General features: G+C 38.8%; 1 protein-coding gene and 1 long non-coding RNA gene across 7 annotated transcripts in view; one reads left to right on the top strand and one right to left on the bottom strand.

Moving 5' to 3' along the window:
• ANKRD17 (ankyrin repeat domain 17) overlaps positions 1-12,216 on the bottom strand; it is a 183,452-nt gene that overhangs the window by 24,934 nt on the left and 146,302 nt on the right. For all 6 annotated transcript variants that reach the window (XM_023198491.3, XM_023198497.3, XM_023198492.2 and 3 more), the window contains one exon: positions 3,029-3,200. In XM_023198491.3, coding sequence (XP_023054259.1) covers positions 3,029-3,200 — 172 coding nt within the window. The remainder of the gene's footprint in view (positions 1-3,028; positions 3,201-12,216) is intronic.
• Positions 5,553-11,148, top strand: LOC111531278. The gene is made up of 3 exons (XR_002728215.2): positions 5,553-5,609; positions 8,376-8,458; positions 10,795-11,148. It is a non-coding gene; the product is annotated as an uncharacterized LOC111531278 (long non-coding RNA).

The raw sequence follows: 12,216 nt of genomic DNA, 5'->3' as shown, positions 1-12,216 counted from the left end.
CCCCGGGCCTCAGTTCCCAGCTCCCCCTGCTGACCCACACATACACACGTACCCTCCTGGACAAGGTTAACATCCCACTTAGCCACACCCTGCACCTGCTGCATCCCAACTCCCTTAGTAGTAGCAACATTGCTCTCTGGGGTTGGGGCAACCTCTCTGCTCCTCCACTGTTCCCTCTGGCTTCCCAGAGTGTGGTCTGGGAAGGTTCCCTGGCCTTAAAAGGGGTCCAAGCCCCATCTCATCCTGGCATGCCCTACTGCACTGCCCTGGTAGCAGGTGTGGCCAATGGAGGGAGTGCTGGCCCCAGGATTCCCCCAGCCAAACTGTTTGTCACTACGTGGGGCTCACACTTTTCATCCTTTCCCACCTCCCCTAGTCCCTGCACTAGGTTGGACAGTCCCCTTTGGCTACAGGAAGGCAGGAGGGGTATGAGCCTCCTACTCCCTCTTCACTGTGGCCCCAGCACCCCTGCCCTTCGCTTGGGATCTGAGTACATATTGCGGTGATAGAGATGCAGTCACTTATTGTCTAGGTGAGGCCCACAAGTTCTGTGGCCACCGCCTGAGGTGGGCTGGGGCCGCTCTCCCAACCTTACTTTGCTTCCGCCACTTGGCCATTTCCCCCTCCTCAGAAGGGGCACCAATAACAAGGAGCTCACCCTGCCTCTTCCCAACCCTCCTGCTCCTCCCTGCCCCCAAGGTTCTGGTTCCATTTTTCCTCTGTTCACAAACTACCTCTGGACAGTGGTGGTGATTTTTGTTCAGTGTTCCATTCTTCGACATCCGTCATTGCTGCTGCTACCAGCATCAAGTGTTCATCCTCATTGCCTCCTGTTCTGCCCACAATCCCCTCTCATAAGATACTCTTCGTGGGGAAGAGGGGCTAGGGCATGGCAGGCTGGGTGAGTGACTACCCCAGTCCCAGGGAAGGTGGGGCCCTGCCCCTAGGACGCTGCAGCAGAGTGAGCAAGGGGGCCCAAATCGACCATAAAGGGTGTAGGGAGCACCTCCTCCCCCTGTTCTGCTGTGGAGGGGTAGCCATGATTTGTCCCATCCTGGGACTCTCCCTCTGGTTTCCTATTTGCAGCTACTTGAATTAAAAAAAAAAAAATGTGTGTGTGTGTGTGTGTGTATATATATATGTATCCTTTTCTCAGAGAAAAAAAAAATTGGAGGACAGTTTGGAAAATATAAGTATGTACTGTATATTATGTATTGTTATATAATTATTAAATTTCTTAATGTTGCAGTTATGTAAAATCATGTCCTCTTTCTGGGAAATATATAATCAAGTATCTAGGGGTGATTTCACGTGATGTGTATAGCTTACATGCAAACAACTCAAAGAAAGAGAAGACATATCCCATGTGTGCCAAAATGCTTTGAAAATGTAGGTGACATAGAAGTGTTCACCATATTAATCCTTAATCTTTTCTGTAATTTGAAAATTTTCAAAATAAAAGGCTGGAGAAGGGAAATTAAAAAAAACAAAAAACAAAAAACAACACAAACACACATACACACACTGCATGCACATATTTTTGGTGGTTTCATGGCAATGGTTCCTTCCCACAATACAGTCAGTCCTCTTTATCCACAGATTTAACCAACACTAGATTGAAAGTATTCGAAAAACAAAACAATAAAAAAATACAAATTAAAAAAACACAGTATAACAACTATTTACACAGCATTTACGTTATATTAGGTATTAGAGGTAATATAGAGATGACAAAGTATATGGGAGAATGTGCATAATTTTTATGCAAATATTACACCATGTTATATAAAGACTTAAGTATCTGAATTTTAGTATCTGTGAGGGTCCTGGAAACCATTCCCTGTGGATATGAAGGGACAGGATTACTATACATCCATCCCAAATAACCTTTTGATTACAACCTAGTTAAAAATAATTCCCTCATTTGAAGAAATTGATGATCTGAATTGTAGATGATATTATGAAATTACCATTTATAATACCTAAAATGGTATGATGATGATGCAAGCAAATGTCATTCTTGGGATGTGGGCTTAATTATTTATAGGTGGCCAGCACGGTGGATCACTCCTGTAATCCCAGTACTTTGGGAGGCTGAGGCAGGGGGGATCACTTGAGATTAGGAGTTAGAAGCTACCCTGGCCAACGTGGCAAAATCTCCTCTCTACTAAAAATACAAAAATTAGGTGGACATGGAGGCACATGCCTGTAGTCCTAGCTACTTGGAAGGCTAAGACAGGAGAATAGCTTGAACCCAGGAAACGGAGGTTGCAGTGAGCCGAGAGCACGCTACTGCACTCCAGCTTGGGCGACAGAGCAAGACTAGGTCTCAAAAAAAGAAAGAGAAAAGGATTTATAGGTGCAATGTCAGGATGTCTGCAATTTACTTTCAGATGGCTCAGAAAAAAATATGTGGAAGTACTTAAAGAGAAAAATAAAGCATATATGGTAAAATGTTAACAATTTTGTCAATCTAGGTGTAATGTATTCAGGTATTCATTTTATCATCTGTCCACTTGTCTGTAGGTTTTAATTTTTTCCTAACAAAGTTAGGGAGGAATTCAGTCAACAACTAAAAAAGCATATATCTTTTCTTTTCTCTTTTTTTTTTTTGACACAGGGTCTTGCTCTGTCACCCAGGCTGGAGTGCAGTGGTGCCACATCATGGCTCACTATAGTCTCAACCTCTCAGGCTGAAGTGATCCTCCTACCTTACTCCCTTATTCCCAGTAGCTAGCTGGGATTACAGGAGTATGCTACTGTGCCTGGCTAATTCAAATTTTTTTTTTTCTTTTTTTGTAGAGATAGTCTCACTTTGTTGCCCAGGCTGGTCTTGAACTCCTAGACTCAAGTGACTCTCCCACCTTGACCTGCCACAAAATGCTGGGATTATGGGCGTGAGCCACTGTGCATGGCCTATCTTAAGGGGTTAATAACTTAAAAGTGTATTTTCAAGAGTGACTGATAATCAAGGAAATATAATTTTAACTAGAATATAAAACAAATGGGATGGTTGTTGAGAAAATACCTTCAGCTTTAAGCTTTTCTTTTTCTTGAGCAGCTTGGAGTTCAAAGTTCTCTTTATTTTTGGCTTCGATTTCTTCTAGTTTTCTTCTTTGTTCTTCCTTTTTCTTCCTTCTCTTCTCTTTTCTTTTTTCTCTTTTCGCAGCCAAAGCCAGCCTCCGACTTTCTTCCCTTAACTGTTAAAGATCAATAAAGCAGAGATATAACACTAAAATTTACCCTGGAGAAAAAGTTGTCACATAATCATTTAATAATAAGGAAACCATGATATCATAAAATTCAAAGTCATCTAGTTCAATTCATTGTTTTATCAAGATCATTATTCAAACCACTCTAAAGAGACAATATTTTTACAATATCAAGATCAAATTAACAATATAAGACTAATTTTAAAATGGGTAAATAATAAACAAATACATACCTTTTAATCATTAAGGACATGTAAGTTGAACTGACAAAGAACCATTTTTTGATCATTAATTTGGCAAAATTTTAAAAAGCATCAGATATTAGCACAAGTCTGAGAAACTGAATTATCTCCTGTACTGCTGTGGCATGAATATTTACATTTTAGAAAAACTAATTTGAAAGGCTCCTAAGAAAAATTACAAACTGCTTATCCTAACAACTTATTCTATAAAATGTTTATCTCTAGTGAAAAACTCAAGGGTTCAGCAATTTTCTTTGCAAATTGATTATAATGGCAATACATGGCAACAAGGTAAATCTATCAATGGGAAGGAATAAATTAACAGTATATATTAACAGAATACTAGATAGCCACCATAAGTATTATAAATATGTACTTGGGAAAATGCTTCCAGTTTACATTTGTTAGGAGAAAAAAAGGCACACTGAAGACTAATAATCACTTTTATGAGAGAAGGGAACCCTCTTTGTGCATCGCTTTGTATAAACACAGAAAAAAACCCATAAAAGTTATAAATAAAAGGCTAACAGAGACTACCTCTGGAGGGTGGAACAGGAGGAGGGATAGCAGAAAGATGGTGTCTTTCAATTTTACTTTATATAACTATACATTGCTTCTATTTGTTAAAATGAGTACATTATTACTTTCACAGTCAAAAAACTAAGTGTAGGTTTAAAAGTCCAAAAATATATCTTAATAAACTATTTAAACTGTTAAATTTTCATTCTTGGTTCATAAAGGTATGAAAATCATCTTTAAACTCTGTCTGCATGTCACCTAAAAGATGTTTCTTAAAAACTATTCTCCACCCATAATCCAGCATTCTGAATTATTTTATGTGTATTTTAAATATGTGTCAAAACAATGTCAGTTAAGGCACGGAGCCTACAACATGTAAAACTAGTCCTCACAAATTCATAAGCCAAACAATATTTAGTTTCCATTCAAAAAAGTCTGACTTCATCTTTTAAGTGTTGTGCTTTTGCTAGATACTCTCTGTCCTGCCTTTCAAATTAACCTTCTCTTAGGTTCTTTTTTTTTTTAAAGCCAAATTTAGATTTTGATAACCCAAGACAGTCAAACCAGCTCTCAGCTAGGTTCTTGAAAAGTTTGGCCCACCACCAGGTTTTTACACCCTGGGGCAACGCAACATACTTACCTTAGGCTAGGTAAGAGATAAGTCTTGTTCCTGAAAAGGGAAACATTGAAGGAAAACCATGCAGAATACCCATACTTTCCCCAGCAGACGGATTTTAGGAAAGAATGCATCTAAAAGCTAAAGATACAGAAACTGCCTGCATCCTAACCCTGGAAATTTATGCTGGACTCCCAGAAAGCTCCAATCTGAAGATCAGTAGAAGAGGAGCTTTTACCCCTGCTGAAGTATTAGGAACAAAACAGTAACTGATGACCTTTACTCCCTGGATCACCACAAGGGAGGAGTAATATCTGATTGGTGAGTTTGAAAGAAGAAACTGAGCATGTGTGACTCAGCTCATTTGAGCCTTGCTTTTGTGTTTTCTCCACGTGGACCTCAGTGAAGGAGGGAGAAGTGTGGTTGTTCTGTCTAGCTTTGACTTTGTGGAAGAGGTAAGTAGGTATAAGAGGGAGAGGAGGAGTGAAAACGACGGTGAAATGTGCACCAGAAAAACGTATTAACAAAGTAGCTGTGGCTACAAGTGTATATTAAGTCTCTCTACTTCAGGATTAGGAATAACAAAACCAATATTTTATCTGTGTCATATCTGTTTGGACAGAAAAATCCCGGGAAAGAAATGGTTTGGGGGAGGCTCAAAACAGCAAATGAAGTTTTAGAGTTTTGGCTCATCCATGATGGGTTGTTCATTTTGCTGGAATTTTGAACTTGTCTGGTAGCAAGAGCTAATTATGACTGCTATTTAAGTGGGGGGCTGGGGGGAATTTGGGGGTGGAGAACTTTTTTAAAAGTGTAGGAGTTTTAATTCAGAAACCAGGATTTCATTTAAGCACATATGTGCTAGATGTTGATGGGGGTGGTAGGTTTGGGTAGGTCATAGGGTGTGGCTGGGTCTTAGATATGCAAATTTATCAGGGCGTGTAGAGTCAGTCGGGGGTAGCCCTTTGGCAAGAGTAATTTGAGTTTGGATTATCGAACTTCAGAGTTTAACCCTAAGAGGTAAGTATTTACTAGTGTCTAAATTTTGAAGTTTTAATACTGGTGTTTTGATAATCTGATATATTTTACTAACCCTCTTAATTCACTAAGAGTAGGTAGGGCACTAATTCAGAGGTCCTAGGGAAAATTTCTGGGGGGGAGATACCAAGCTATGGCTATAAAATGACCCAACTTTACATGGCATGGAGCTCTAAAAGTAAGCAGAATTAGCAAGTGTGGATCAACAGATACAGGATTTAAGAGGTATTATAAGTTTGCAGGTGGTAGCTGAAACTAATAAATGAGGTAACCAGAGGAAAAAGGTATAACTGTGTGTACATACATACACACATATACCTACTATTTTACTATATATAATAAAATATATAAATATTATACATATATATATACAGAGAGAGTTTATGTATATATGTGTGTGACAGAGAGAATATCTAAGGGGTAAAGGAAGAACAAATGAGGCTTCCTCAGATAGAGGAAGACAAACAGGAGAAAGCAACTCCAATGGGAGAAGGAAGGCCAGATCAACACTGGTAAACCTCATAAAAGTGGGCATCAATAAGAACTGAAAAGAGGTAAATGGATTTGGCGTGCTTTGTAACTGTAAACAAACAAAAAATAAAATAAAATTAAAAAAAACAAGCATTTGTCAGTTGAGATGCCATTGGTTACCTCCACCACAGTTAGTTTATTGGAGAAGCAGGTCACATGGTTCTGAGCTGAGATTTAATTTAAAATAGTTAATAAGACACAGAGATTATTATAAGCATTAAAAGAAAAGCAAAATACTAAATTTGAGAAAAAGTTCCATTAGGATAGAACTACCTTGATTGTACCTCTGCCTTGACTGAAGCTGTAGGTAGTGGTAGGAGTTAGTAAAACAGTAGAAATTGAAGATAAAGGCATAGGGAGAGGTGCTAATAACTGATAGAAAATCCCAGACAGCATATGGAAAGAATAACTAAACCATGAAGATTCAAATATGTCCAGAGGCCTAAGAAAATACAACTAAAAACCCAGTCTCACTTTCTATATTTTCTCTCATAAGCCTAAATCTCATTTTACTTCTTGGAGAACTGTTGTCATGTTTGTTAGTGTATGTGGGGGAGGTTAAAGGCTTTGAGAAAAAGGGTCAAGTTGTAGAACAACTTCACTGTGGAATGGGAGAGGGCACTAACCCAACTGATGATTTCTAATTGAGGACTCAGGAAACAAAGTGACACTTGGGAGTTAGGCTTTACAAAATGAGAATTTAAGGAATTGGGGAGAGCCAGTCCAGACTAAACATATACTGCACTGCAGATTTGGATATATGAAAGTGAATGGGATATGTGAGGAGCAGAGAACCATAGTGAAAGATGAGCCTGGAGAAATCAGAGACGAGGACCTGAATGTTTAGAATTTCCTATGCAATCAACAAAGAGGCACTGAGGGCTTCTGAGGAGAAAGTAAGGCATCGCACCTGTGTATTAAAAAAAAAAAAACGTGGGCTCATGCCTGTAATCCCAACACTTTGGAAGGCCAAGGCGGGCAGATCACGATGTCAAGACATCTGTACCGTTCTGGCCAACATGGTGAAACCCCGTCTCTACGAAAAATACAAAAATTAGCTGGGCGTGGTGATTGATGCGTGCCTGTAGTGCCAGCTACTCGGGAGGCTGAGGGCAGGAGAATCACTTGAACCCAGGAGGCGGAGGTTGCAGTGAGCCAAGATTGCGCCACGGCTGTCCAGCCTGGCAACAGAGCGAGACTCCATCTTTCCAAAAAAAAAAAGAAAAAAAAAGTGAAACTGGAAAAGTTACACTGGAGCAGAAAAGGAATACTGAAGACAAGAGAGGGACACAGATACACACACACACACACACACACACACACACACACACACGGAGACTTTTAAGAAGCCAAATGCAAAATTTTGGGTGAGAAGTGACCACTCAGAGGAAGTGGATGGAACAGAAGGCAGACACAGAGACTGCCAAAGCTAAATAAAAGGTGATGGTAGTGATGATGATAATGATCATGATGACAGTGCTGATACAGCCAATATATAGAGGGTCTAATATGTGCCAGATACTGGTCTAAGTTAACTTACCAAGTTAATTCACTGACTGGATATAAAGAATGGGAGGTAAAAATAAGTGAGAACCTTAAGGTAGCATCAAGATTTCATTTCTCATTAAAGAGTAGTAATATCAACAGAAGAAAGAGATCAAGAAGTTTCAAAGGAAGGCAGGGAGAAGATCCAACAAAAATTTTCTGATAACTTGCTATGTGCTATGCATGGTTCTAGTTTCATCAATAAACCGGATAAAACATCCCTGCCTTCACCAAGTTTACATTTAGTTGGTTAGAGGAGGGTAGATACAGATAAATAGAATGCATACATTATAGTTTGTTAAAAGGTGATAAGTGCAATGTAAAAAAGGGGAAAAAGCAACGAGATGAAAAATGTGTGTATGGTGACAAATGGGGGGTTTTGATTTTTAAATAGGGTGATCAGTGTACCCCTCATGAGATGAAGTTAAGTGAACACCTGAAGGACATGAAATATTTCAGCCAGTACAAAAGCTTTAAGTTAGAGTTGGACCCAATATATTCAAGTTAAGCTAGCATGGCTAAGAACAGTAGAAAATGAGTTTCAGGGAACAGTATCAGGAGGCTTTGATAACCTAAGGCCTTGCAGAGCATTTTAAAGACTATCTTTTACTGAGAGGGAAATGGAAAGTCATTGTCGGGCTCTGAACAGAAGTGTGATATGATTTGATTTAGATAATTGAAGAGGATCACTCAGAATGCTACATAAACTACAAGCAATGACGGAATCAGGGAGACGAGTTAAATGACTAATGCAGGTACGAGATTAAATTAATTGTTTGAACCATGGTGAGAAGTGATTAAGATTATATATCTATATTTTGAGACAAGGTCTCACACTGTTGCCTAGGCTGGAGTACAGTAGCACAATCACAGCTCACTGCAGTGACCTCCCCAGGCTCAGGTGATCATCCCAACTCCGCCTCCCGCATAACTAATTTCCAGGCAAAGGTAACAAGATTTTTCAATACAATGGAGTATAGAGAGAAATTAAGGATGACTTCAAGGTTTCTGGCCTGAGCAATTAGAGTTGTGGGTTTGGGGTAGGCAAAGATCAGGAGTTCATATTTGGACACATCAAGTGTGAGATGTCTAATTAGGTATGCAAATGGACATGTTGAGTAGCTAGCTGAATATATGAGACTGAAGTTTAGCAAAGAAGTCTGGGCTAGAGGTACACATTTGGGAGCAACTGGTGTACCTTTAAAGTTAGTGGGCAGGATAAGACCACCAGTGGATAAAGAAGACCATGTAACAAGTCAAAAGGCTTTTCGCTAAAAGGTAGGGGAGAAGAGGGAACCAGCAAGAGGAGACAGGAACATCCAGACAGGTAGGAGGAAAAAAAGAGCCTGTAGTGGCATGAAAGCCAAGTGAAGAGAGTATATCAAATGTTTTTACTTATTCAGTAAGATAAAGATGGAGAGGAGAAGTAACCATTGGATTTAGCTACATGAAAGTCACTGGAAACCACAAAAGCTTAATTTTAGTGAGTTGTGGGAGTGAGAGCCAGCCTGTCAGGAACAGATTCAGGATAATGGAAAAAAAATGGAGGTGACTGAAAGCGGCGCTTCAGGGATCTTTACCGCAAAGGGAAGCAGAGAAATGGGTCTGTAGCTAAAAGGCTGAGTCAAGAGGGTTGAAGTCAAAAGGTTTTCTGTGTTTAAGATTGGAGAAATAAGTATGTATGCTGATGAGAATGATTCAAGAGAAGGAAAAAACAGGAGAAAGAAAAGAGAATTGCTACCGACAGTGCTGTTGAGAAGGAGAAACCATATAGGATCTGGTACACAATGAAGGGACTGGTTACCAAAAGTTTATCTAGGCTGGGTGCGGTAGCTCACGCCTGTTATTCCCAGCACTTTGGGAGGCCGAGGCTGGCAGATTGCCTAAGGTCAGGAGTTCAAGACCAGCCTGGCTAACATGGTGAAACCCCATATCTACCAAAAATACAAAAATTAGTAGGGCATGGTGGTCCATGCCTGTAATCCCAGCTACTTCAGAGGCTGAAGCAGAAGAATCACTTCAACCTGTGAGGTGGAGGTTGCAGTGAGCTGAGATCGCACCACTGCTCTCCAACATGGGGGACAGAGCAAGGCTCTATCTAAAAAAAAAAAGTTTAGTCACTGGTAGGAAGTATATGGGTGTAGATGTTGGTGGGTGGATAGATAGGGTAGGCAAAGTCTTTGGAAGTTTTCTTCTGATGCTTCCATTTTCTCATTAAAGGTAAAGAAGAGGAGATGCAGGTACTGGTGGGCAGATAGATGGTGTAGGGAAAGTCTTTGCAAGTTTTCTTCCGATGATTCAATTTTCTTAGGATGCAAGATCACCTACTGAAGGTGAAAGAGAAGTGGTGCTGGAGTTCTTAGGATAAGGGAGAAAGTAAGAAACAGTGGTCTAGATGAACGGAAGATTAAATTAAACTAAGGAAATGCAGCATTTTAACTACTGGTCAGCATTAAAGGGCTAGGGAAACCTAGTATAGCTACTGGTCAGCATAAAAGGGTTCGTTGTCACATATTTCAAGTAAAATTAGTCGTAAAGATTGTTTTTTCTCGACACATTTAGTTACTGAGGTTCATGTGAGAATAAGAAGAAAGAAAGGAGTAAGGAATAATGAAAGGGTAGTACTGGTGGTGTTGGCAGGATTATTAAAAGTAGAATTCTAGAGAGCGTAAAGTTGAAAAGATAGAAAGCAATAATCTGAGAATGAAACGTGTGAAACCGAGAATGGGACAGGTTGTGTTTGAAAAATATACTATTAGCTAGCTCTCTAAAAGTTTACAAAAAAAAAAAAGGTAGAGGAAAAAAAACTAAAATGAAGTGAAGGGGGTGAAATAACTATATAAAAAATGTAAGTTTAAAATACCTGCTAGGGATTCTAACAGCCAAGAACATAACTTAGTCATTAATGTTCTAAGAGAGCAAGTAATTAACTGTTAAGAGGATTCCATAGCTTGACCAGATGGAACTACTCCCGAGCAGGGACTCTTCCACTTAGTAAATGCTCAATGAATAAATGTTTACTGAATAAGTATTAAAAAATCTGGTGCCTTAATATAATGGCCACTGATCTCTTTTTTTTTTTTTTTTGTAGAGACTTGTTCTCACTACATTGGCCAGGTCGGATTTGAACTCCTGGGCTCAGCCTCCCGAATAGCTGGGACTATAAGCATGTACCACCATGCCCAGCTTACTGCAGCAGTTTTTATAAACCAAACTTTCCAAAATAGAAAGATTGACCAAAGAAGCACTTTTATACAAGGAATAACTTACATATGGAGAATCTCAACTCAGACCACCTCCAGTGATGAAGCCAGAATGTAATATAACTCAGAAGACTAAAGAAGTACATTTTCCCAGATGTAAATTGTAACTAAAAAATAGTGAACCAAACTCTAATATCCCAATCTGATAATCTTTCAAATAAAAATATGGGCTGTCGTTCAGGGAAAAAGTGGTTCCTCTATAATTTAAAATTTTACATATGTTCCATGCTCACTCAAAACTACACATAAAAGTATATACTGCATGTGGAGGAATCAATTTAGATGGAATTAATTTATGATTAAGAATTCTTCATTACCTTTGGTTTCAATATTATGGAAAAATACACAATGACATTTAAAAGAAGTTTCTCTTCACTTCTCTTAAAACTAAGGCTCTTGAAAGTATAAACATTAAGGTTAAATAATGCTGGCAAGAATACAAGGAAATGACATTGGTGTATTGCTGATGGTACTAGGAAAGTATTCTGCAAGTATCTGCTAAACTAAAAATACATTAGTGCCCCCTTATCGGGCACTTATCCATGATGAATAAATACGTTCCAAGATCCCTGGTAGATGCCTGAAACCTTGCATAGTACTGGACCCTGTATATATATATATGTTTTTTCATAGAAACCCATGATAAAATTTATAAATTAGGCACAATGAAAGATAAGCAACAATAACAATAAAATAGAACAATTATAACAATATGCCAGTAACACTACTCTTGCACTTTGGGGCCATTATTAAGTAAAATTAGGGTTTCTTGAACATAAGCACTGTGATACCTCAACAGTCAATCTGATAACTGAGGGTTACTAAGTGGATACACCAGACAAAAGGATTCATGTCCCAGGTGGGACAGAAAAGGACGGCGCAAAATTTCATCACACTACTCAAAACGGCATGCAACATGAAACTTATGAATTGTTTATTTCTGGAATTTTTCATTTAATATTTTCAGACCATAGGGAAAGCAAAACCACAAAAAAAGGAACTACTGTATGTTGACCCACATGAAGGAACTTACTTCATAAAAATAAAAGGAGCAAAATATTTTAAAAATATGTATAAGGGTGTTTATTACAACTTTATTTGTCGTGACAAAAAACTGGAAACAAACTTATTATGGACTATTCTGCAGTAACTTAAAATCACTATCAAATGACAATATGCATCAGTTACTAAGAGAGGGGAAAGCAAGTATTAGAGTAATGTGTTTGCATGATTCTGTTTTTTTAAAAAAG

This window comes from Piliocolobus tephrosceles, chromosome 3 (assembly GCF_002776525.5).
Source record: "Piliocolobus tephrosceles isolate RC106 chromosome 3, ASM277652v3, whole genome shotgun sequence".
Lineage (NCBI taxonomy): Eukaryota > Metazoa > Chordata > Mammalia > Primates > Cercopithecidae > Piliocolobus > Piliocolobus tephrosceles.
Note: the sequence above shows the minus strand (reverse complement) of the source record. Positions and strands in the feature narration are given on the sequence as shown.